Source organism: Equus caballus, chromosome 11 (assembly GCF_041296265.1).
Source record: "Equus caballus isolate H_3958 breed thoroughbred chromosome 11, TB-T2T, whole genome shotgun sequence".
In the NCBI taxonomy this organism is placed as follows: domain Eukaryota; kingdom Metazoa; phylum Chordata; class Mammalia; order Perissodactyla; family Equidae; genus Equus; species Equus caballus.
In genome coordinates, this window is record NC_091694.1 from 40,322,279 (window position 1) to 40,348,074 (window position 25,796).

Here is a 25,796-nt window from a genome sequence, read left to right on the forward strand (position 1 = left end):
ATCCAACTCCTTATGACATCTCCATCTGGATATCCAACAGACGTTCTCAAAACTAACCCACACTCCAAATTAATATAAAATGATCTTGATATCCTCATCCCTAAGCCTATCCTTCCTGCAGGTTTCCACATCTCAGCATATGGGAGCTCATTTTTCACACTGCTCAGACCAAAACCTTCGGATAATCCTAACTCCTCACTTTCTCTCATACTCCACATCTAATTCATCAGCAAATTCTGGTCTCTGTCACCATCATCTCTTGCCCAGAATATTCCAATCTCCTAAGTGGTCTCATTGAACCCTGCTGTCTATTCTCAACCTTGAAGCCAAAATGATCCATTAAAAAAGTATAACTGAGCATGTTATATCTTTATCCAAACCTCACATTTTATTCAGAATTAAAATGGCCTACAATAGCCTGCAAGCCCCCCTATATAAAGTAACACAGTGCTGCCCTTTCCTTCAACATAGCAGGATCCTGACGTGAGGGCCTTTCATTTGTTGCTCCCTAGAAGCCCTCCCTCACTTCCTTTCATATCTCTGCTCAAATGTCAGCTTCTCATTCAGGCCTTTCCTAACTACCTTGTGGTCCTCCCCATGCCCCCTACCTAGTTTTCGTTCTATCGCTTTTTACCATAAGACAAACTAAATATTTACAGGTTATTTTCCTCCACAATATAAATCTACCCTCCACAATGGTGATTTTGTTTTACTCACTGCTATATACTCAGTGCCTAAAACCTTATCTAGCACAGTGCTGTCTCATAGAAACTTTGGGATAAATGGTAATATTCTGTACCTGTACTATACAATACAGTAGTTATCCACCAGCCACACGTGGCTACTGAGCACTGGAAATGTGGCTATAATGTGATCGAGGAACTAAATTTTTAATTTTTAAGTTAATTTTCTTTTAAATAGTCACATGTAATTAGTGACTGCCAAAGAGGAAAGTTGTGGGTCTAGCATGTAGTAGGTTTTCAAATATTTTTGAATTCATATTAAATTGCTGTTATACTGACATAATTGGAGTGACAAAGATCTATATAAACTTATTTTTAAACTTAGGGAAGCAACGTTTTTTTTCAATTTACCTCCCTGCCTCCTACCAACAGTAGTCTCCAATGAGTAGGGATTTGCTCATCTCACATCTCTCTAGGGTCCAATTAAGCAAAAATTCAGGCAGCTCTAGGATCGGCAAAAGTAGAAGAAACAATGTTGAATGAGACATAAAGGTACTTATGAGATCTTTAAAACTATAAATTACAAAGTTCTCCCTACCTAGTAATGAAAGGACTCAATAAACCCAGAAATTATTAAATGAAACACAATGCTCCCAAAGAGGTCCATGGAATAAACTGCTGAAATAAGCCTAGCCCCAGGCCACAGACTATAACAAATCCTTCGAAGGCAGTGAGTAATGGCAGCTAATTATGTATCAATCCTTACGTGATCAGAATTGGTCAGACTGCCCAAAAAACTTAAATCACTGATTCTTGTTCTCTAACCCAAGTCCTGAGTAAATATTTTGTGACCTCAACCTAATTGTCACCACTCTAAGATGAAAGCTATTATCAATATAGATAAATACCAATATAAACTCTCTTTAAACATAAAAAATCAACTGTTTAACTTCTTCATGGCTAAAGAATAATTTTTATTAAGCTGACTGGCCATCTTATCTGATCTTTTGCAATAAGCAAAAAGACTCTACAGCAGTCAAAGAGAAATTCAAGATTTCTTTTTGATGTTGTTTTCAAACTACAAGGGGGCAAAAATTAAACATAAAAGAAGAATCCTTACCTGCATGCAATGAATAGCTAAACCAGGTCCCGTGTACAATTTCTTATGACATATATGGCATTTAAAATGCTTTGCTTTTTGGTGCTGTATAAGGATCTTCTCATCATCAAAATCTCTATTACAATACCTGATCAACATTGTTAAGGTACAAAAATAGCATAATAATGACACTCTCCATAAAAAAAGGTCTTATGATGAAAGAATACGGGTAACAACAAAACGTGGGAACAGTTAAAACCAAAAAGATACTCCACAGAAAGTGCGCTTTTGGTATTTATTATACAAATAAGGATTAACTTGCCACTTAATTTTAATATTTTCAATTTCCTGGAAGCCCATAATCTCTCTTCACCACCTCTAAACAAACACATCTCAGTAATCAGCAATACAGTTTTGTTAAATTCCCGCGTTAAAAAGATTTATGTGAAATTAACTTCCCTTTTGTCCAATGTGAACGTTTACAAACGCACACTGAAGAATGGAAGGGTTCGATGTTAAAAAAAAAAAATCCCCAAGCTTCTGTCAAGACAGAATTCATTAGATACAAGATACAAATAATCGAGTTTACCTAATACTTGGAATTTACCTAATTTAAGAATTTATCTAATACTTAGAATTTAAGAATTATTTTTAGTATTATTCAGAATCTAAGAATAAGTTCACGGTGAATAAAAATGTCACAATCTCATATGAACAATCCATAAAGTTGTTGGCAATTCCGCATGAATTTATGCTGCCAAGGAATGTATTCAAACTTACACTGGGGGAAAAAACCAGAATTCTTCTCTCACTAGTCAGATCTCACTAAAAGCAGATCACAAAACTCGTTACCGTTTTTCAAATATGATAAACAAATGCAGTTCTGTAACAAAACGGCTTCAGGTACGAAACGCTAAGTAAAATCAATTTTCACATCAAATGTATTAACGCTTCCGGAAAAAGTATTAGAAGGACGCCACGCTTTATTAAGTAATAAGAGACGTGGTGTTTTTTTTTGAGTCTTACAAAGCTAGGAAACTCCACCCCGTAAGAGAACGATTCTCGAAGGTTACGGCGACAGCGGGTGAGACGCGGAAGATAGTTCTTCCCCCAACCACCACAAAAAAAAAAAAAAAAAAAAAAAGGAGCTCGAAACCCGGGTTGACTAACCTAAGCCTTTACTAAACCACCGATTCCACAAGAAAACAGGAAAAGTGGGTGACTGACTCCGGAAGCTGTTCCCCAATCCTCCAGAGTCAGTCAGCGTATTATACTCGAAGAAAGTCCCTTTGTTGAACAGGCACCAAAACAACGGAGCGTGGCCGAGCTCCTTAGGGGACACTGTCCTTGGTGCAGGAGTCCAGGCCGCTCCCAGCCGGCCACGCTCGAGCCAAAGCACGCTCCTCCTGAGCCAAGGAGTCCCACGACCCACAGCTGCCAGAGCCTCCCGCCGTAAAGACCCCATTTTCCGAGAAGCCTTCCCAAATCCGACTCCAGCCACCAAGCCACCCACGCCGAGGCCTAAAGCCCAGACACTCTCCGCCATAGGCCAAAGCCAGGCCTCCCCGTCCCAGTCAACACCAACCGGCGCCCCCGCTTGGCCTCGACTTCAGCTGACAAAGGATACCAGCACCACGGCTTCAGCTGCTTCTTCTTCTTGCGACCCATGACTGCGCTCTACCGACAAAGTAAAAGGGAGGAGAAAACGAACAGGAAAAACGAGGCCAAAACCGCTCTCCCTTCAGACCCAACCGCCACCGCCGCGTCCCACAGGAAACAGGCACAAAATGGCCGACGCCCTCGTTCGCTGCTCCGCCTCCCGTCAGCCACTGCGGCTGGAGGCGGTGCCAGGCCGGGCAGAGTCACATGACGCAGGCCTCCGCCCTGAGTGGGTGGAGACTCGCGGCTGCTGAGGGCCGGCCGCCATGTTGTCCGCGCGAGCCGGACCGGCTTCGCTGGCTGTGCTTGCGGATCCTTCTGGGTTTGGTTTCCAAGGATGCCGGCGACCTAGGTACAGCGAGACGCTCGCCAATTGAAGAAAAAAAAATCCTGAAAACATTGCCAGCGTAGTTAAGGGCAGACAACACAACAATAAAGGATAATTGAGGCAGCGCCCAGTTTTTAATTTTATTTCATTTCCCGGATTAATGCTTTTGTAGGAAGTGTTGGACGTTTGCCTACGGCTTGCTAAATCAGAGAAGTCGCAGTCTCTGCCTTGTAGCTCACAGATAGTGACAGATGAGTATACAACGCTGTGTGGTCAGCGCGGCGACGGGGGAAATAGAGGTGCTGCGGAATGTCAGAGAAGGGGAACCCTTACAGGGCCGTGGCCGTCACTGGGGTGTCGAGAACGGCTTCCCGAAGGGTCAGTGGGAGCAAGCGAGGTGCAGGAGAGGGGCTCTCACTAAGGGAGCAAAACGTGCAAGTCTTTGAGGCTGAGCCCCTGAAAAACTTAGTAGTAGTAGGGCTGGAGCTCCTAGGTAAGGGGCTGGTGGCAAGAGAGAATCCTAGGAAGGCTGGCAAAGGCGACTTCAGGAGACCTTAGAAGTAGTCTGAGTTGGACTTCGTACTGGAGTCTCTGGGAAGCAACAGAGGAGTTTTAAGAGGACCGTTAGAGAAGAATGTAAGTAAGAGTAGAGGTGGTTAAGGGTCCAGTGCTTCGTTTCACTTCCCGCCAGTGCCACTGCCTACCTGCATGACTTTGGGCAAGGCACTTAAACTTCGTTTGGCTGCTCTTGGACTTTGGCATATGGAAATAACTAATAATGTAAGTAACTAATAAAAGGAAAAAATAATAGACATCCATGGAGCACTTATCATGTGCCAGGCATGGTGGTAAGTTTTGCGTTTACTTGCCTGAACAAGCCTGTGCTGTAGGTGCCATTATTAACACCCTGTTAATGTAGATGAAGATAAAGAGGCTTAAGAGAGTTGAAGTAATTTACCTAAGGTCACAGTGTTAATAAGTACGGAGCTGAGTTAGATATGAGTTTTAGAAACATCATTTTGGCTCCAGTGTGAACAGTGGAGGTTACAAGAGAGGCAGGTGGTAGAGAATGTGACAGTCATCTGGGTGAGAGAAGAAACTGGTCTGAAGTAGGGTAATGGCAGCAGGAAGAGTGTCCGGGATAGAGACCCATGGGACAGCAGTGGAGGTGGGTGTGGGGTGTGTTTTGTAGGGGGCAATCAGAGGTCTCTGAGGAGGTGACACTTGTGCAGAGACCCCCAACGATATGAAGGAGGAAGACATGCAACTATCTGCTGGCATTCCAGGCAGAGAGAAGAGCAAATTAAAAGACTTAAACTGCAAAAAAATGGAAGTGTTTGAGAAACACCGAGAAATCTGACTGGGACAGAGTGAGCAAGGGGGAAGGTGATAGGAAATGAAGTCAGAGGGAGAGGGAGAGGCTAGATTATGAAGGCCCCTGTATGTCGTGCTATTAGATTCGTATTCTCAAGGTTGTTTCTAAGACCCAAGCAGCAGAACACAGTATAAAATAAGCTAAGAGTATGGATTTGGGAGTCACATAGACATAGTTTGATCACTTATATTGACTGAGCCTGTTTCCTCATCCATAAAATGAGGATAAACCCCTCTGTTACAGAGTTGGTCCAAGGATAAATGAAATAAAATAGGTAAATATCCTGGTCCATGGTTACTGCATGGCAACTATTAAACTATAAATGCTATGTTGATAGTATTATTGCTGTTGGCATTTGATAGACCAACTTGTGAAGACTGATGTCTTCAGATTATGTTCATAAATAGTCAAGAAGCCAGTAATGAGATTCCTAAGATCACTGTAATTGTCCTCATTACTATTTGGCAGTAATCACAGTCTGCCCTTCCTTATATGTATGTCTTGTCTCTTCAGTTGTGTTGCCAGCTCTTTAAAGACAAAACCTTAAATACTGATTGTCTCTCCGAATGTCCATAGTCTAATTCATTCTTTTGAATAGCTGCATAGTTCTGGTACACATGTGTATTAGTTTCCTATTGCCGCTCTAACAAATTACCACAAATTTAGTGGCTGAAAACAACACAAACATTATATTACAGTTCTGGGGGTCAAAAGTCTGAAATGGGTCGGCAGGGCTGCATTCTTTCTGAAGGCTGTAGGGGAAAATCTGTTTTTTGCCTTTTCTGGCTTCTAGAGGTTGCCCAAATTCCTTGACTTGTGGTCCCAAATTATTCCAGTCTCCCAGTTTAGGTATCACAGTTGCCTTCTTCTCTCTGATCTCCTGCCTCCCTGTTATAAAGACTCTTGTGATTACTTTCGGCCCACTTAGATAATCCAAAGTAATCTTCCCATTTCAAGATCCTTAATTTAATCACATTTGCAAAGTCCCTTTTGCTACATGAAGTAACACATTCTCAGGTTTCAGAGATTAGGATGTGGACGTTTTTGGAGAGTCATTATTCTGCCTATCACCGCATGTACCATAGCTTATTTAATCAGTCCCCTGTTGACCAACATTCACATTGTGTTCAGTTTTTCATCATTATAAACCATGCTGCAAGGAATATCTTTGGGCTCATGTATTTTCATTACTTATGTGAGTGTATCTATTGATGATGTCCTGGTGTTGCATTAATGGTCAACGGGTGTGTGCATTTAAAATATGGATATTTTCAGATTTCTTTCCAAAGCATGTGGGTTAATTTTATTTCTATAACTGTTTATGAGAATGACTGCTTCCTTATACACCTCGGCACAGGGTATTATCAGACTTTTAAATCTCTGCCAATTTGCTGTGTGAAAAGTAGTACCATATACCATCAATTTTATATGAAGTTGAGCATTTTATTTATGTAGTCTTCATTTTTATTTCTTCTGTGAACTGCCCATTGCCTATTTTTGTTGTTGTGGTTTATTGATGAATGACAGCCCTTTGTCTATTATACATCTTGCAAATATTTTTCCTAGTTTGTCATTTGTGTTTTGACTTTGGGCCACACAGAAATTTTTAGTTTTTGCTAGTCATATTTATACATCTTCCAGCGTAAGACTTACAAGTGTTTTATGTTTAGAAAGGTCTTCTTCGAGAATTTAAAAAAATTCTCCCGCATTTTCACCGTTTTGGGGGAGGCATTTCATTTTAAATTCCTAAATTCTTTATCAAACTGGTGTGTGTTCGTGTGCATGCAAAGAGGTAGGAGAGTAGCTTTATTCTGTCTCCTTGACGTCTTAGACCATAGACGGAGGAGAAAAAGGAGCTAAGAGAGAAATGGCCTAAGTCTTTCCGTGAAGGTAATTTTCTACGCCCGCGAGCCCGTGCGGGGAGACAAGCCCTACCACGTCAGCTTCCTCGCCTGGGAACCGGGGAAACCAGCGGAACGCAGGTGTGAGAGGGCCGGGTGCCGGAGGAGCCCGGCCACCGAGTACTGTACGGCAGCGGGGGAGCGCTTTGGCGGGGACACAGGGCCACTCCGAGGCTGCCGAGATGCTCCCCTCTTTGCAGGAATCGCTGGATGGGGATGAAAAGGAGCTAGAGAGCAGCGAGGAGGGTGGCGCCGCCGAGGAGCGGAGACTCGAGCCGCCGCCCAGCAGCCACTACTGTCTCTACAGCTACCGCGGAAGCAGGTGCAGCGCCCGGCCGCCCCTGTGGCCCCGCGCCTCGGCCCCGCATCCCATCCCCGCATCCCATCCCTGCCCGGCAGCCTGGCCGCTCCCAAACGCCGTCTTCTGCCCTCCCAGCCAAGGTCTCTGGCCCTATGGGCCGTCCTCGCCTCACGCCGTGCTTCCCGGCCCCCATCCTGGACGTTTGTGCTCGGCCCTCCCAAGCCTCTGCGCTCCATCTGCCCCTGTCCTCTTCTCAGCCCCTTCGTGTCGCCCCTGCCCTTTGTTAAGCACAGTGCCTCGCATGCTCGATAAAGTTAATTTCCATCCCCTGCCCTTCCGGTCGTTATCTCCCCACTTTCCTCCATTTCCCCCGGCCCGTCCCCACGTCCACCTTCCAGTTATCCTCTGTCCTTGCGGCCTCTTTTTCCTCCCTCCTGGCCGACTTTTCCGGGCCTCTCGTGGCCCTGTAAAGTATTGTTATTAAGAGGAAATTTCCTTGACTCTTCTGGAGATTTAATTTAGCCTTTCCTCCACCCCTTAGGTGGCCTGGAGAGAGAAGGGGCTCTTGTCAGCACTCTTTTATGAGTTTTCCCTGTCATGGTGCTAGTCAATGGAGGATCCGTGGACTTCCACCTTGCAACATTTTTAGTTGATGGTTCGCCCCTATCCTGCTTGCCGCCCTCCCCCACCCCCCCATATTGCGCTTGAGTTCGGGCCCATAATCGATAACTGTATTGCTTTTGTGGCATGCAGGTTGGCACAGCAGCGAGGGGACAGTGATGATGGAAGCCCAAGTGGCACAAGTGCAGAAACTCCCTCTGGTGAGGATTTCAGGTAAAAACAGCTTCACCATAACCTATATATATGCTTTTATCTTCCTTGCATCTCTGGCCTGTAGATGTCAGTGGGTACCCTGTTCCCTCTCAGCTTTGGCTGCATCAAGCCATCACACACACATATGCCCTAGGAACCTCATTTGAGTTCCTCATGAGTTCATTCATTCAAGGCTGGGGCAGATCCAAATACTGACAGTGCCCCTGGTGATCAGCTAGAGACAATTATTCTGAGTTTCTTGATTGGAACTTAAGTAAATATTCACTATCATCTGGGTATCAAGAAATTTAAGGGACCGGCCTGGTGTCCAAGCAGCTAAATTTGTGACCTCTGCTTCAGCGGCCTGGTTTGCCAGTTTGGATCCTGGGCAGGGACCTACGCACCACTTATCAAGCCATGCTGTGGCAGGCGTCCCACATATAAAATAGAGGACGATGGGCACCGATGTTAGCTCAGGGCTAATCTTCCTCAAAAAAACAAGAAATTTAAAATCCTCCTTTTCTTCCCCTTTGAAGGCCCTTTCATAGCTCCTGTGTTACAAACAGAATGTAAACTCCAGGACAGCAGGGATTGTTGCCTCTTTTGTTCATTGGTGTCTCCTTACCTAGTACTTTGAGTGGTACCTGGCACAGGGTAGACATTTAGTACATATTTATTAAATAAATGAATGAGTGAACCTTAACACTTGATGCAAAGTAGGGTAGAATACAAAAATACTGTGTTGACGGACTAACTGGATAATGGATGATTTAAGAAATTTTTCACGTGTCGTAATAGTATTTAGTATGCATACATATACATAATATATATATTTTTTAAAAAAAGAAAAGGTTGGCACCTGAGCTAACAACTGTTGCCAATCTTTTTTTTTTTTATTCTCCCAAAAGCTCCCCAGTACACAGTTGTATATTCTAATTGTGAGTGCCTCTGGTTGTGCTATGTGGGACGCCCCTTCAGCACGGCTTGATGAGCAGTGCCATGTCCGCACCCAGGATCCGAACCAGCGGAACCCCAGGCCACTGAAGCAGAGCACACGAACTTAACTACTTGGCCATGGGGCCAGCCCCTAATATATAGTTTTCAAGTCCCCATCTTTTAGAGATCCCTAGTGATAAATTTATGGATGAAATGATATGAAACCTGAGATTTGCTCCAAAATAAATCTGGGAGGTGGGAGGGTGCAGACAGCATGGGGGTACAGATGAAACAAGATTGGCGCCATAAGCTGATAATTGTCAAGACGGGGTGGTTGGTACATGTGGGTTCATTATACTAGTCTCTCTACTTTTTGTATGTTTGAAATTCTCCATAATATAAAACAAAAGCCCTTGGGAAGTATTGGGTTCGTATTCTCTATTGGGAAATTTGATGACAGAAGACCTTTTCTTCCTGCATATTCAAATTATAGTCTCTGTTTATATTCTAATCTAAACCAAACTGCAGTTTTTATTTTTAGCTCATAAATGATCGATAAGCTGGTGTGTTTACTCATGGGTAGTAGGTAGTTGGGGGATTGAGGAAAGAAGAGGAGGCATGAAAGATCTAGGAGAGGAGAAGAGTGCGTGAGCCAGGAAATGTGGAGCTAGCGGGGCAGCAGTAAGGGCCCACTCAAAGCTCGTGAGCATTAATTGAAAAGGAGACTAGACACTGTGGCCGTGGGTTTTTGTCCAACCACATTCAACTGCATAGGTGCAGCTGCAGAGTAGGTAGAAAGCTGGACTAACCAGAGCTGAAGTTTTGCTGAGAACGTACGGTGAGGTGAAAACAACAAAGTGGTTGAGTGAGAATATGTGCAGGGGTGTGATTATAATCACTGACCGTGGAATTTCAGCTGGGTAAGGAGGAGAGAAGTGAGGAGATGAGAAACTTGAGGGACTGTGAAAAAGAGGTAAGATCAGTGGATTGGGAGTCCCAGGGGAGTTGTAATACTAGAGAGAATGAGCTGGAAAGATAGGACTCTTTTATTCTTTTTTTTTTTTTTTTGAGGAAGATTAGCCCTGAGCTAAGTGCTGCCAATCCTCCTCTTTTCACTGAGGAAGACTGGCCCTGAGCTAATATCCGTGCCCATCTCCCTCTACTTTACATGTGGGATGCCTACCACAGCATGGCTTGCCAAGTGGTGCCATGGCCGCACCCAGGATCTGAACCGGCGAACCCCAGAGCCCCGAAGCGGAACGTGCGCACTTAACCACTGAGCCACCAGGCTGGCCGCAAGATAGGGCTATTCTAAATTGTTTGATGAAGTAGATCATACTTGGTGACATACGTTCCTAGAAGTCCCACCAATAGGAGTCAGATAGAAAGCTCTTTCAAGTCCTTAGACTCTGGGTTTTAGTAATATTCTGTCTGACTCATGGGACGTGAATGCAGTAGCCCCCTGGTAAGGAATGTGTGTCTTTCATTGTCAAGCCTCTCCTTGGTGGATACTAATCTACCCTCTGAAGTGGAGCCAGAGCTGCGCGGTTTCATTGCTAAGCGTCTTTCGAAGGGAGCGGTCTTTGAAGGGCTGGGTAATGTTGCATCTGTGGAGCTGAGGTAAGTGTAAAATGTGCTGTGTCTTTGAGTTTTTATTTCTGAGCTAAATATGAGAAGTGATGAGAAACTCTAAAAGATCAGCTCCTACTAGACCTGCAGAGTTCATCTTTGTTCTCTGGCACTGGGCCTCACACATAAACATTTGTGGACTGGAATTGAGCGAATGGCAGAGACTGCCTCCTAAGCGTACTTATTTAGTATTGTACTTGGCAGAAAAGAGTTAATTACCAAAACTAAAATTGTAGACTTTGCAGTTTGTAAAGTGCTTTCACAAACTTTGATACCATTCTCTTTACAAAGGGGCAAAAGAGCAGATACTCTTACTTCCATTTTCAGATGAAGAAATAAACTCAGAGAAGTTCAGTTCACAAGGCTGGTCACATGAATGGAGTTGACTTAAACTTGGGTGTCTCCAGTTGAATTCCAGCCGTCTTTCCATTACTCTCCTGATTGTAGCTCACTTCAGACCATGATGTTGGCATCAAGTCCCCTCAGGAGTATGAGGCCACAGCCCCAAGTTAAGGCCACAGGATAAACATGTCACATCTGCCTGGAGCATCAATGATTTGTGAAGTTTTGGGGAAGAGAAGAGACATGTTTATATTTATGTAAACATGGATATACTATGAAAGAGAGTGAAATGTGCATGAATTTTTCACATCAGACAAGAGAATTCAAAGAAATTCCATGTTTGTTACGTGCTCCTTTAGCTAAAGCCCATCATGGTATATATTCATTTTCCTCTGCCATTACAAGTAAACCAAGGAGAAGCCTGGGAAGTTCTGACCTAGTTGGCAATCCATCAATATTGCCAGACCAAGACAACAAGCGTTCCAAGCAGTCCACAAAATTAGATGCATGAGTTATCAAACTAATACATTTTACCTTTTTCTTTCTTTTCTAGAATTCCAGGTTACCGGGTCGGTTGTTATTACTGCCTTTTCCAGCAAGAAAAACTGCTTCCTGAAATAGCAACAATGGACTCTGAAAACAGCCCTTCAGAGTATGTCGTCTGTTTTTTAGGAGGGTCTGAAAAAGGACTTGAGCTATATCCTTTTTTGGTCTTTGAGGAGATCAGGAGGAAAAACATGGGAAGGCAAGTGGAGGAGTATTACTACCAACCTCCAAAAAGCTTTTCTGCCCCTTATGTATGCACTTGAATTTCATACCTTCATACAATCAGTTTGTCTTGACTTGTTTTAATTTACAGTTTGCGTTATTTGGGAGATTTTATATTTCCTGTTGAGAGAAAATTGTGTCTCGATTCATCCTTTATTGCTTCCTTAAGAACATACTTTCAGGCTTGAATTGGACAAGTACATTCAAGGGCTGAAAAATAACATGAACGGTGAGGTAAGATGATGGAGTTAATAGTTTTTCAGACTGAGATGCCTAACATACTGTAGCTGCTATACTTGTCAAGTCATAGAAGTGACACAAAGGCACCTCACTTCTAAAAATTTGCTACTTTTGGGCTCATAGAAAGGTGCTTGTGAAGGGAAGCAGAGAACACAGTCCTAAAAGTGCTGTAAGTTTCACAAGACTGCTTCCGATGTTTTATATCCATGAAAAATTCAATCCATTGAGTTCAGTGGTGTATGATGACAGGCCAAGTGAGGAAGGGGAGGCTCTTGTCCTGATTTCTAGGCACATAAGATTTATAATCTGGTTAGAACTAAGGGTCCACGAAACCTCTGGCACCAGAGACATGCTATGCAATGGTATGACTGTCCTTGAACTCAACACTAAAGATTTTTGGAAACATTGCATTTTTCATTAATCTTTTATGAATTAGATACATCCATATTGATTAATTTATCCATACCTTTTAAAAACTATGCATTCAGCTTGTAGCAGTTGTTAAAGTCATAACTCTTGGAAATTTACTACCCATTACATGTGGTAATAATTCCTTTTACTTGTCATGCACTTAGAGGACACTGCAGGGGAGGAAAGGATAGCATAGGAGTGAGCCAGGGACACAAGTCTAGGGTGAGCTGCTCTCCCAGACTGGAGCCATTCCACTGGTCCCCAGAGAGCAGCACAGCCTAGAAAGCCAGATGTGCTCACAGCAGCATGTCTGACAACTGGAGTGGGCTTGAGTTCTTTGATGAGTTAACTTGTATCCTTCTCTATTCACATCATGAGTGTGAAGGAACTGTCGACATTCCTTTAGTCATTCAACAGGCACCTAAGAAGCTCATACAAGGATGTTTCCGACACTGTACTGGGTGCCAGGAGATGAGTATTATTAAGAGAGTATCTCTAGTGTGTGCACAGTTTAGTGGGGGGAGATGTACATGTAAATGCCCAACTCCTCCCAGTGGAGAAATAGCATGGAACTCTACTAATTCACTCTCTTCATATCATACAGTGCATTTCTTAGTGTTTTTAAGAAATTCAGTACAGAATTAAGCCCCACTCTGCCTAACAAGCCCAGGAAAGTGATATCACAATTCCTTTTTTTGAGTTGGTAGTGTTAACTTAAAAAAGCTGTCTGTCCCCAGTTCTTTCACTGTTAAGAGTATCGTGAAGAAAATGTTAAGTCCACTAAGGTGAAGGCTTATGTTAAAGCAGATGACATTCTGTCTTGATCTAGGAAAGGGGCCTGGAGAACCACATAAAGTCCTACCTGAGCAGCTGGTTTGAGGATGTTGTATGCCCAATCCAAAGGGTTGTTCTTCTCTTTCAGGAGAAGCTTACCTTTCTGCTGCATGCTGTAAGTATTGCCCAAACCAAAGCATTTCTTTACTATAGCTAATCACTTTGGCAGAGTTTGGATTATTTAAAGGCATACTCATTTTCTCTGAACATTACTTTTTCCCCCCTGAATATTCATTCAAACTATGCTTGCAATCTGTATAAACCACACTCTATTTACTCAGATCTAGAAAGTTACATCACTAAGATAGAACTGCAAATACTGGCTGAGTCTTCCTAATGGGATAAAACATTTTTAAATAATTACTTTTTTTTTAAGATTTTATTTTTCCTTCTTCTCCCCAAAGCCCCCCAGTACACAGTTGTGTATTTTAGTTGTGGCTCCTCCTAGTTGTGGCATGTGGGAGACCATCTCAGCATGGCTGGATGAGCGGTGCCATGTCTGTGCCCAGGATCTGAACCAGTGAAACCCTGGGCCACCAAAGCAGAGTGTGCAAACTTAACCACTCGGCCATGGGGCTGTCACCTAAATAATTACTTCTGAAGTGATCTGGGAGAGGTATAATTTCCAAAACAATTTGAGAAGGAAAACCAAAATCCAATGTGATTTTAAGTATATAAAAATGTCCAGGTAAAAAATGAAAAATTCCCTGAAATATCCAGAAAATTGGGAAGACTTGAGTAAATGGCTGGATTTTTCATTTAAATATGTGATGGGTAGATGCAGCTGAGACTGGATGGTCCCCTGAGACCAGGGTGATGCAGCCAAGTTTCAGACTGTTAGTGAGCAGCAGCTGAACAAGGCTCTGGAGAGCTCCTAGGCAATGCCCCTCAAGCATCATCTGGTGTGGTGGTTATTGGGGGAAGGTGACGTTTAGTCATGAGTAGCTGCTCAATAATGAAAACTGGAATACATGTATCAATTAGGCTTTATTTGTCTTTCGTAGGCTCTGAGTTATACTCCTGTTGAGGTTAAAGAATCTGATGAAAAAACAAAGAGAGACATTAACAGGTAAAGAACAGTTTTGCAAAGAGAGAACCTTTTCCACAGCAAGTCTGATATTTACATTTTTAAAACTCCCCTAGTGTAGAAGAAATTTGCTTTCTCCCTCCCATCCTGTAAAACTGTTTGTAGTAAAGGACTTGTGTATGTGGCAGATTTCTGAGCGTGGCCAGTCTTCAAGGCCTTATTCATGAAGGTACCATGACATCTTTGTGCATGGCCATGACGGAGGAGCAGCACAAGTCTGTGATCATCGACTGCAGTGGCCCCCAGCCTCAGTTCTACAATGCAGGTGAGCCACAACCTCGGAAGCAGCCCTCCTAGGGCTCTTGCGAGTCTCTGTTTTTGGACTGAGAGCAAATGATACAAACTTATCCTTCCTGCCTTGTGAAGTTTTACATATTTATCCCAAACTCACCAAAAACAATAGCAATTCTAGAAACATGGAAATCATGTCATCCCTAGCAATTCCACTCCTAGGTATATAGAGAAACTCTTGTATATGTATATAAGGAGACTAATACAAAAATGTTCATAAAAGCATTGTTTGAAATAGCAAAGAATTGGAAGCAACTTAAATGTCTGTCAACAGGAAAATTGATAAGTTGCTACAGTCACATAATGGAATACTATATAGCACTGAAAGTAAATGAAGTAGAGCTACATGTCTTAATGTAGCTCACAAACATACTATTTAGCGAAACAGCCATTAAAGAAAAATACATGGAGTTTAACATATGCAGAATAATACTATATAGTGCTTAGAGATAAAAAAGTATGTGGCAAAAGTTTAAAGAAGCACATGGGAATGATAATCCTTTCTGATGAGAAAGGAGCAGGATGCAGTTGGGAAGAGGTACACGGGGGCTCCAGCGATTTTGGTATTTCTTAGCGAGGTGGCGAGTACACTATTTTTTTACAGCATTATGGAGAAGTCTTAAATAATTCATTATAAGTGTTTTCATAAAGAAAAAATGTCACATGTATACGAATATCAAATCATTATGTTGTACACTTGAATATGATATGTCAATTATACCTCAATTTTAAAAAGTGAAAATAAGTAAATAAATGTCTTGTGCTTTGTAGGATTTCATTTTTACTATTTAATTTTTCTAAAATATTTTACAGGAAGCAACCGGTTTTGTGAGGCCTGGATGCAGGCGTTTTTGAATGGTGCTGAAGGGGGTAACCCTTTTCTTTTTCGACAAGTATTGGAGAACTTTAAACTAAAGGTAATTAATTGACTGTGTGCCAACTGCCACTTACAATTTTTATCTGAATTTTAATTAGCACCAGCGACAGAGTAACAAATTTGCTTTGCAGCTGTGATGGCTTAAATAGGACATTCTCAAAACCAGAACCCTTAGAAGCCATTTACTTTATATTTTTCAGTGGCATCTGCATACATATCATTGCATTTCTAATTAATGGGTTGAATGCTTGCTTTTATCTCAGGGATATCAACCTTATAATTGGTGACATATTTTAGTTGGAAAGCACAAAAAAGTGGTTCAGTGCCTAAGGTTCAAAATTCTGGTGGGGAGGAGTGTTGTCACTTATTTAGGAGATTTTTTAAGTATTTTTACTTTATATAAGAGATTTTGTTCTAGCAAAGGCAAAGCACATTAACAATAAAAATGGTGGAAATATTTAAAAACCAACCTCTCACCAACAGGTGTTCAATTCTCAGCTAGAAAGGAGTTATTTCTCAGGCTTCATTATTTTCTCACTAAATGTGTATTTCACTGGGTAATCTTTTTCTAGGCCATACAAGACACAAATAATTTGAAGAGATTTATCCGACAGGCAGAAATGAATCATTATGCTTTGTTTAAATGTTACATGTTCCTAAAGAACTGTGGTAGTGGAGACATCCTTTTGAAGATTGTTAAAGTGGAACATGAAGAAATGCCCGAAGCCAAAAATGTGGTAGCTGTCCTCGAAGAATTTATGAAAGAAACTCTCGCCCAAAGTTTTTGATCACATGTTTTGAGAGGATTCTATTGTGATGTTGTATATTCAAACCTTGGTGTTTGAAACTGCAGTTATTATTGTCATAGGATTGCTCTTTAAGATGATTTGAAACACATTCTAGATTTTTTCATTTTGTACTTTTAAGATTTAACTTAGACATAAAAATCTGAGGAATGTCTTCACTGAGTCCTAGATACACACGTGTTAGAGTTGTGGAATTTTAGTACGTTGCTGGTCCCATAGATTCTAGACTTCAGGGAGTTGTTGCTTAAAAAACTTCAGAGGTAATTTTGTGGCTTCTCTCAGGAGTTTGCTGCAGTATTTAGCAACTTTTCCTCCCAGAAAAATCAGAATACTTCTTTTTCAATGTACTATAGCTTCTTTAAAAAAATGTACTTCTAGTCTTAGCACCATGACGCTATTTCAAAGACAGATCTGTGCATCCTGTGGGTGCTTGATAGATTTTTCTGTCTGATTGATGATGGCATGGATGATGAAGCTGGCTTTTAAGTCAATATGCAAATAAATCATGAGTGTGTAAGAAATTAAATGAGCTTTAAAAATAGATGCACTGGCTTCAAGATAAAACACCATCTCTGATGGAAAGCTACTGCACAAGCAGCCTCCATCACTTCTCTTCATTCCTGTGTTCACGGGTCTTTGCCAAGAGCCTGTGTTTTCTTTTCTCTTTTATATGAAATGCTGGAGTTTTTAAACAGAGTTAAAAAAAATAACATAAATTTTACAAGCAAACTGTAACATAAAGAATGCAAACAGAGATTCTTCATGTTAGAGTTACTCATTGATTTTACTTTTTTGTAATTTGTTACAAGCCTCATATTGTTTTACTCTGAATCAATTGAAAGTGCCCTCACCTAGAGCCATTTGTAATTCCCATGGAAGCCAGTTGTAGCCACACACAGGACTGCAGTTGGTTCTGCATAGCTCTTTAATAAATCCATTTGATAATGATTTCTGTTTAGAAGATCAGAAGTCTTGTGTTCTCACTGCCCTCAGGATGCTCAGAGGAACACAACCCATAAAAATCCTCTCCTAAACTCATCTAAATTCACATTAAGTGCTGAGTTTTACCTTTCAAAATGACTGACAAGGGCCTCCTGCTTTCTCTTCTACAGAAGTCTGGGGACGTGACTCACTAAGGCATTTTTTCTTTTAATGAGAAATACAATTCAGGATCTTCATAAAGGCTTTCATGTGGTTTTAAACTTTAATAACTTGGATCATAGGCAATGTAGAAAAAATATCCAAGTTGCATTTTTTTTATAGCATTAAATTCAGAATGATATGGGAAATAAGCAATTTTATGGCACTACCCTTGAATCCAACTTTATCTAATGTACTTGGTTGCCCACTTGGAAATCAATTTTTTTAATAAACAACATTAGGATATCAACATTTTGAGTCTGGAAAACATATTTTTCATCTCCAAATTCACATGTCATTCAAGAGCCCATTTTGTAAATGGCACTTAAAAGCAAATGTAATACCTTCCTTAAGTCACTTATGGATATAGACAAGGTATAATTATATATTCTTTATATGTACTTTTATATATATTTTTTGTAATGTAGGCTCACTACATTACATGGCTATATACAATACAGTCATATTTTAAAAGTCTGTGACAAACTGTCTATCTCTGTAGACAAGGAAAATGGTGACATGGAATTGAATATCTTGTTGGCCATGAGAAGGAACTCAGAGCCTCATGACCATAATAAACATGTACTGTATTCAAATTTTAATAAGCTAATGTATTAACTTTTAAAGTTTTATAAAGGATTTGTTCAGGTGTAGAATACATTTATGTATTATTTCTGTGCTATACACACAGAGGAAATGTATGTTTGTCATGTATCAAAATGGTCTCAGTGTATCTGTAATTATATTTGTAATAGTAATAATAAAACAACTTTGCTTCTCACCAACGCAGTTGTTTTTATTTAATGAGCTCAATTCCCAAGCCTGGCATTTTTATTAATTTGCAGCAAGTTTATGGGAAGTTATACTTGTTATGCTAAGGCATTTGTTGAAGGAAATCAAATCACCTGCTGGCATATACCTTTCTGCATCTTGCAGGAGGCATCAGGCAGGGTGCAAGAGCAATTTCTATCACAATGTTTTATTCATTGTCCAGTAAAGTTACTCCTGTGGAACTCAATAACCCAAGTCACTTCCTTTCACTCTCATTCATTATTAACCATGACAGAATGCCTGTCCTTTACCAGAGGATCATTTATACCAGATGCCAGGAAAGCCTGCAGACTTCTTGGAAGTAAGATTCAGTTACTAGGACCACATTTTCCTAACCCTATGTCTTCTTAGTAATGGAAAGCCTGCTGACTTCAATGAAGTCTTTCCACGTGGAGGTCTAAGAGGGCAGCTCTGGTTCTATAACTTCTAAACTTCCTAACGTGCCTCACAGACTTTAAATCACTCTGAGTCGGCGTAAATGCTAGCTTCTGGGAATCGGGGCTGATAGGGAGCAGTAATGATTTGATAGGTGTGGATCTTCTCGTAAGCTACTTGGAGGAGGGCTGACAGCGTAGATCCCGTTCCATGAACACCAAGTGAATGCTCCGAGGTTCACTACTCGGCTTACAGTGTTCATTACTCATAGACAGTGAGGCTGTATCTTTAATCAAACACCCCGACACTTCTACAAGTTGGCTGTGCTTCAAGTTCCATACAAACACCTGAGGGCTGAGAGCATGAGCTTTGGAAGCAGGCAGTCTTGAGTGTGAATCCAGCTATACCGTATACCACCAGCAAGTTCTCTAAGCCTTCCCCTCCTGTGTAAATATGGGAATATTTACACCCACTGCACACCAAGTAGCTGTGCAATTAAATGAGAGTAATATATTGAAAATGCCTCACCCAGTGCCTAGCACATAGTAGGTACACAGTAAATTATCTTCATAATTACCTCATTATCAGTAAACATTAAGTTATTGGAAGAATGAGAATCTGGTAGGAGAGAAGAACCAGAAAAGTGAAAAGAGAAGTGATAGGCCACAGACAAAGCTAACTATATAGCTTTGGGCTGTCCAGGCAGCTTGCCTATCAATGCCTCGGGTACTGGAGCCTGGAACTGACCCACTGGAACACCGGTGCCCAGAGCGGGCCCCGGCTTTCCTTCTAGGGAAGTCAGTTCTCCACACTCCAAACAGAGGTGACTTCTTTGACCTTTACCCTGAACTGTCCTCTAAAGTTTGTTCTGGGATGACTTCTGCGGCATTTCAGAAATATTTTAAAATAAGACACGGGAAACTGATCTGAAAGAACATTATGGGAAACATCTCCCACACTGAATTTAACAGGGTAGTTTAATTCTCAACAGTTATGAATGGAAAAACCACACACAATGCCTTTTGGCTGACAAAAACCGGTGAAAACAATTCACTTTCTCAGGCTTTATCCACTTAAAGCCCACTTGCTTGTTAAACTTATCAGGCACCAGACTTCAACATTTATGCTCCTCCTCTTATCCCCTTCTGTATGTGAACTGACCACGCCCTTTTACTCTGAGAACATTCCTACCCCTTCCTCAAGATCAGGTTGTTGACAGCCCCCAGAAAGACCTAAAGACTAGGCTAGTCGGGTAAAGAAAGAAGTACCTAGGATATTTCAAAGAAGATTCATCCAATAATAATAGTCAAAATATTACTCTCTCATCAGGGTATAGTGTAAGAGTGGAAGGGGAAGGCAGAGCACCCACCAGGATAGCTGGCACAGACGTTGTTGACCTGAAGCCATGGATAAGTTTCCTTATTCACAGTTCCTGAGCACCCCCCCCCCCCGCCCCGCCACCAAACTGTACACAAAATTGTCTGCACATTTTTTTTTTTAGGGAAGATTAGCCCTGAGCTAACATCTGCTGCCAATCCTCCTCTTTTTTTGCTGAGGAAGACTGGCCCTGAGCTAACATCCGTGCCCATCTTCCTCTACTTTTTTTTTTTAAAGATTTTATTTTTTTCCTTTTTCTCCCCAAAGCCCTCCAGTACATAGTTGTATATTCTTAGTTGTGGTCCTTCTAGTTGTGGCATGTGGGATGCCACCTCAGCGTGGCTTGATGAGCAGTGCCATGTCCGTGCCCAGGATTCAAACCGACGAAAACACTGGGCCGCCTGCAGCAGGGCGTGTGAACTTAACCAGTTGGCCACAGGGCTGGCCCCATCTTCCTCTACTTTATATGTGGGACGCCTGCCACATCATGGCTTGCCAAGTGGTGCCACGTCTGCCCCCGAGATCCGAACCGGCAAACCCCGGACTGCTGAAGCGGAACGTGTGCACCTAACCACTGTGCCACTGGGCCAGCCCCTGTCTGTGCATTTTTATGGGAAGAGAAATCATAGCTTTCATCAACCACTCAAAAGAGTTCAGTAATTCAAGAAAAGTTAAGAATCACCAAGCTAGTAACACCAGCGCCAAGCACCAATGCCCCCACCCATCCTGCATAAATCGTAGACCCAGCACCACTGCTGTCCACCCTCTCCCGCCACCCTGACCCAGACCACCACGAAACAGGCTCCAATGCCAGCCCTTTAGGTCACTTTCTGAATAACCGATGGCTTAAAAAAAAAAATCTTTAATGGAATCTGTGCTCAAATAATATGTTACAACAAAAATATACAGAATGTACACAATACAAAAATATTTAGAAACAAACATTGCAGCTTGTGTTTTGTTTTCCACTTACTCAAGTCCTTGGGGGAGGGGGAGTTCAGTGTTTTTTAAGGCAGAGGAGTATCGGTGCTTTCGAGCCAGCACTGGGAGCAACATGAACAATGCCATGAAAGGGCTTCCATGGCACCCGGGAATCTGCATTATCTGCAAACGAAATCGGACACTGGGGGAAGATCTGAGCTTGGTGAGTAATGACTCCCCTATTCCTCTGGGCAAGAATGTGCTCATGGAAATTGAGAGTCCTATTAGCTGGCAAAAGTGCCCCATTAGGGAGCTCTTCCTAATTAAAAAACGAATGATTAATGGTGTCATTAAAGCAAAATTTCTCCTTTGAAGGTTTGTTTTCCTTTCCCCAGTTTCTGAGATTCCTCTTCCGTTGAACGAGCGAGGGAGCCTATGGATGCTGTTTGGGGAATCCCCAGCTCTCAATTTCCACATCCTGCAGATGAAAGGCCGGCCTCCCTCACAGCCTGATGATTCACACCACCCTCTGCTTCCCAGCACACTGGCCAGGTGGCCATATTGGACGAGGAAGGAAGGATGATGAGGATGTGTGCTGCTGGCAGGGCCCCAGGAGCACGGGACAAAGGGACCCGCTGGGGAGAAAGCCAGACAACAAAAAGGAAACCTTTCTTACCAGACAGCTCTCTCCAGCCCTGGATTGGAGACCTGGGTTGTGTGAAGTGACCGTTGTCACCACTGTACGGCCCTGCTTAGAAGTGATGGTTGGGGGAGGGTGGTGGAGATGGGCGTCAAGCAGAACAAAGAACTTTTGGGTTGCTTTTGCATAGGGAGCTGCTGGGGCTGGTGGCCTGAGGTGTGGATAGGCTCCCATAGCGTGTCCCAGACCTCGGAAGACAGACTTAACAGGGTGGGAGATGGGACTTCCACTGCAGGCAGTCCTTCTCGGGAACAAGCTTCCATCGGAAGTCCTGAGGGAACTAAGTGCTTCTCTGAGGGCTTTCTAGAGGCTTCTAGTTCAGTCTTCTCACCCAAGAGAGAAGAAGGCCCCTCTCCATGCCACACCAGACAAAAGCAGAGGGCTCTCCTCTCCCTCCACCCACAGCCCAGAACCCCCAGGTGCCAGGGCAGGATCTGGAGGGGAAGTCCTGCCTCCAGCAGGGCACCAGTTGCCTCTGCTCCTCCAGGAAGGGACGGTACCACTCAGGTTTAGCAGTGGCTGAAGCCTATGCTGAGGCCCCCTTTGTCATTCTTACCTAAGTCTTCTTGGCTCCCATTCCAGCTCAGAGTCTCTTCTCCTAAGAAGCTGACTCTTCTCACTAGGCCTTTCTCTCAGTAGGGCAAAGAAGGGCTGGCAGGGCACAGACAAGATGCCCCAGACTGACAAAACTCAGCCAGAGATCAAGGCCCACACCACCTCAGGCCGGCAGTCCTCAACACAGTGTTGGCACAGTACAGCATGACTTTAGGAGCCATATGTGGGGACCAGGACCATCTATTTAGCACTGGGCAATGACAGGGAAGGGCTTGGCATAGCCTGGGGCTAAGTAGGGGGTGTCCCTGGGTAGGAAGACTCTGCGCATTTAATGTGATCACCGGGGACAGGAAGACACAGTGGCCCAAGACCCAAAAGGCCTGGCCTGGCTGACTCTGGACCTCAGTGCACGTAAGGGCTCTGAGGAGCAGATGGCTAGCAGAAGGCAGTTCCCACACTCCTGCCCTCATTCCTCATGAACCCAGGCCTCTATCTCCCAGACTTGGGTTCTTTGTCCTCCTGGGCTGTCAGTGGTTGGGACTTCCAAGAGCAGGATAAAGGGAATGACATATTTTGTCAAAGGTCATCCTCGCCCCAGGCTCCCCTCAGGGCCGGCACCAACTCCTGCTAGGGGGTAGTTTTCCCACTAGTGACTTGGGGGTGAGGATGGCCCTGATCATCTCCAAGTCCCCTCCAACCTCTGAGCATCTGAGCCTACGAGCTGCCTTTGCCTCTGACACTCATCCAAACACCCAATAAATCTCTAGAAGCGGTTTTCTGCCTACATTGGGACTCCTTTTACTGCAGCCTCCTCTGCCCCCAACTCAAATGGACACATAGCCTCAATACTCCTGCTCCAGCCTCCCTTGCACCCCCAAAGCTCCCTTCCTCCTAATGGAGACAGACAGAACCTTTTCAGATATGAAGGCCATCCCAGAGGGAAACAAGGGCAGAACTTGGCAAAGGCAAGGAAAACCTCAGCATCCTGAAGGACCCTGGAAGGCCCTAGGTCTTCCTCCACCACAGACAGTCCTCCCATCTGTCGGTGATTCTCAGGGGTGCGCCTGGAAGTGATGAGAATGGGAAAGAAGGGGCAAGCTTTGCTAAAAGCAAGACCACACTCTGCCACCTCTCAGCACCTGCCTTCCTCTCGGGTAGACCCCTCCACACATCCCCACTGCCCCTCGCAGGCTTCCTCTGCAGTCTCCAACTCACCCCACATTGTTTTTCCCAACACATGGGCATCTCCGCCCGCCAAACCACACACACACCCCCCCCCCCAAACACTGTCTCCATAATTAAAGGAGAAGTACAATGCAGGTCAGGGTACTGGAATGGAAGGAAAAGACCCTGAAAACAAGGCAGGGTGTGGGATGCTGGGGCACTGATGTGAGATGTCAGCTTTCTGGGAGAAAGGGAGGGAGAAGTCCTCCCCAGGGTGGAACCTGGGATGGAGCTTATCCCCTCCCGCTTGGGTTTCTCTTGCTGGGAACCTTCAGGGCAAGCGTGAGGCCTGGAGTTACAGCATCTCCCTCCCACCCCAGGCACTAGAGGCCACACCCCAGTGCCCACCGACAGGCACAGAGGGTACCCTGGGCTCCCCCAGGGCCAATGTTGACATGTCCACTACCAAGCCCTCTTTCACTCCAGGGTTCCAGACCCAATGGGTGTAGAGGGAACACTTCCTGGTCTGCAGTTGTCTCTCTGCTGAACAAGGGTCCACCTGCCTACGACACGCCCAGGCCTTCCTCATACTCTCAGGGTCTCTCAGGGTGGAGGATGCGGGAGAAGGCTGCTGCCCAATCTGTGACAAGGGAGGGGACCTCTGAACACATGAAACAAGCCCAGCCCTAGGGGATGGCCACTCTCACCCGACCCCAGGCCTTTGTCCTGTCCTGACGTCTTCAGAACAGTCTAGAAGGACAAGAGTAGCCACATCCAACTCCTCCAGCATGTGCCTTTCAAAAAAGAGCCTCTACTGTCTGTCCAAATCTGAACCCAAAGATTACAGCGCGTCAGTGTCTCCTGTCCTTCCTCCCTGGCCTCAGTGAGCTGGTGATGAGAAAAAGAACGCAGATGCTCCTTTCTGATGCTGCTTCTCACTCCCCTCCCTGGCCTCGGTCCTCCAGGTCCTTAGGGGGGTGGCGGCAGCTTTAAGTCCAGCAGAGTGTAGGCAAAGATGTTCCAGAAGACAGCGAACAGCACAAAGATGGTGTACATGGCCACAAAAATCCACCACAGCGACTGGTCCTGCAGCCTCTGCTCATAGTTCCTCAGGACCACCACGCCAAGGGTGATGCCCACAGCCACACCGCCCAAGTGCGCCACGAAGCTCGGGTGAGGGCACGGGGGATAGGCTGATGGGTGGAACCGGAGCCACACAGCCCGCCCAAACTCCATGCTCACTGCAAGGGGAGGAAGCAAAGAGAAGTCACAGGAGGGCCACTGGGCAGGGGCTGAGGGAGAGGCCTTACACTCCATCCATCCGGCCACCCAGCCACCCACTCAGCCATCCACCCATTAATTCATTCACTACCCATTAGGCCAAGCACTATTCGTTCTATGCACTGGAGATATAGTAGCGAAGAAGACAGAAAAGCCTCTGTTCTCCCAGAGTTTACAGGGTCTGGCAGTCAACCAGCGTCCAATTACATATAGCAGATAATTTCAGTAAGAGAAATTCTATGGGGAAAAAATTAGGTAGTTTAAAATCAATGCTGGGCATAAGGAGGGGGCTTCTTTAGTTTGGGGAGTCAGGCCAGATCTCTCTAAAGAGGTGACATTTGAGCAGAGATGTGACTCTCAAGAGAAGACTCTAAGAAGAGCATTCCAGGAAGAGGGGACAGCTCAGGCAGAAGCCCAAAGGTCCTTGGACCCTTGTGGTCATGAGTCTGGAGGCTCAGTTTCCCATCTGTAGAAAGGCTCGGCCTCTATGTACCAGTCAGGCTGTACTGCTGAAGCATTTACAACAACTTCAATATGTGCCAGCACTTTACAGTTTATAAGGGGTTTTCATGCCTTATTTCAAAATCTGTAGAAAACTCTCAGAACCAGTGCTTCTGTGGTTGGAAGGAAGGGATGGAGGAGAACGGCAAAGAAGGAATGGAAATAAACGATCCCAACAGTGCTGGAATTTCTCTCTTAACAGATTCTAAAATGCCCCACCCCACTCTCCAATCCATCCTTTTTGCATGACCTTCTTTGTTCAGCCAATTCAGCGGGTATGTACTCTCTTGAGAGGATAGGTGTTGGGTAATTTCATTTCCATCAAGGGCAGGTATTCTTAGCAGCATTTTACAGATGAGGAAATCAAGACAAACTTGACAGATTGCAAGAATGCTCTTTGAGAGGAATTTTGTACTTGTTCAGTTACCACTTAATTAACCAGGGCGCCTCTCTCCACTCTAACCACTCCAGGGGTGCCAGCATCGCCAGGGACATTCATTCCCCTGGGGATTGCCTAACCTCCTGGCCTGGGCCCTGCAACCTCAAGGATGGCCGATAGATGGCGGAAAAG

The 25,796-nt window shown here is 44.0% G+C and overlaps 3 protein-coding genes and 1 non-coding gene across 63 annotated transcripts in view; 1 reads left to right on the top strand and 3 right to left on the bottom strand.

Annotated features, from left to right (window-relative positions):
- Positions 1–3,548, bottom strand: part of ZNF207 (zinc finger protein 207) — a 59,158-nt gene extending 55,610 nt beyond the window's left edge. For all 50 annotated transcript variants that reach the window (XR_011423354.1, XR_011423342.1, XR_011423341.1 and 47 more), the window contains exons 1-2: positions 3,410–3,548; positions 1,804–1,930 (exon numbers count right to left, since the gene is read on the bottom strand). Coding sequence is in view for 11 of the 50 variants with exons in the window: in XM_070227678.1 (XP_070083779.1) it covers positions 1,804–1,930; positions 3,410–3,450 (168 nt within the window). In the remaining 39 variants the exon portion in view is untranslated. The remainder of the gene's footprint in view (positions 1–1,803; positions 1,931–3,409) is intronic.
- MIR632 (microRNA mir-632) lies at positions 3,548–3,612 on the bottom strand. Its single transcript, NR_032916.1, has one exon. It is a non-coding gene; the product is annotated as a microRNA mir-632 (primary transcript).
- Positions 3,613–3,668: 56 nt separating this feature from the next.
- On the top strand, positions 3,669–18,305 carry C11H17orf75 (chromosome 11 C17orf75 homolog). 5 transcript variants are annotated; one of them, XM_014741925.3, is made up of 11 exons: positions 3,669–4,549; positions 7,246–7,367; positions 8,100–8,180; positions 10,590–10,715; positions 11,620–11,763; positions 12,011–12,068; positions 13,315–13,434; positions 14,324–14,388; positions 14,535–14,671; positions 15,511–15,614; positions 16,147–18,305. In XM_014741925.3, exons 1-11 carry the CDS (start codon positions 4,478–4,480, stop codon positions 16,360–16,362), a joined length of 1,245 nt encoding a protein of 414 aa, XP_014597411.3. In that variant the 5' UTR covers positions 3,669–4,477; the 3' UTR covers positions 16,363–18,305. The 5 variants fall into 5 exon arrangements, with proteins under 5 accessions (XP_014597411.3, XP_005597644.2, XP_070083781.1 ...); XM_005597587.4 differs by having other exon boundaries at positions 3,669–3,793; positions 6,976–7,367; XM_070227680.1 differs by having other exon boundaries at positions 3,673–3,793; positions 6,976–7,367; positions 13,408–13,434.
- Positions 18,306–20,949: 2,644 nt separating this feature from the next.
- RHBDL3 (rhomboid like 3) overlaps positions 20,950–25,796 on the bottom strand; it is a 45,493-nt gene continuing 40,646 nt past the window's right edge. For 5 of the 7 annotated variants that reach the window (XM_070227685.1, XM_023653042.2, XM_070227684.1 and 2 more), the window contains one exon: positions 20,950–24,684. In XM_070227685.1, coding sequence (XP_070083786.1) covers positions 24,413–24,684 — 272 coding nt within the window. In that variant the 3' untranslated portion in view covers positions 20,950–24,412. The remainder of the gene's footprint in view (positions 24,685–25,796) is intronic. The other 2 variants (XR_011423367.1, XR_002811622.2) reach the window with 1 other exon arrangement.

What these genes read in the sequence shown, in the direction of transcription:
- C11H17orf75 (XM_014741925.3), top strand. Translation starts at nt 4,478, where the DNA reads ATGACTTTGGGCAAGGCACTTAAACTTCGTTTGGCTGCTCTTGGACTT. An exon ending in TCTGAAAAAGGACTTGAGCT is followed by an intron (nt 11,764 to 12,010) that starts ATATCCTTTTTT and finishes TTAAGAACATAC; the next exon opens with TTTCAGGCTTGAATTGGACA. An exon ending in TGGAGAACTTTAAACTAAAG is followed by an intron (nt 15,615 to 16,146) that starts GTAATTAATTGA and finishes ATCTTTTTCTAG; the next exon opens with GCCATACAAGACACAAATAA.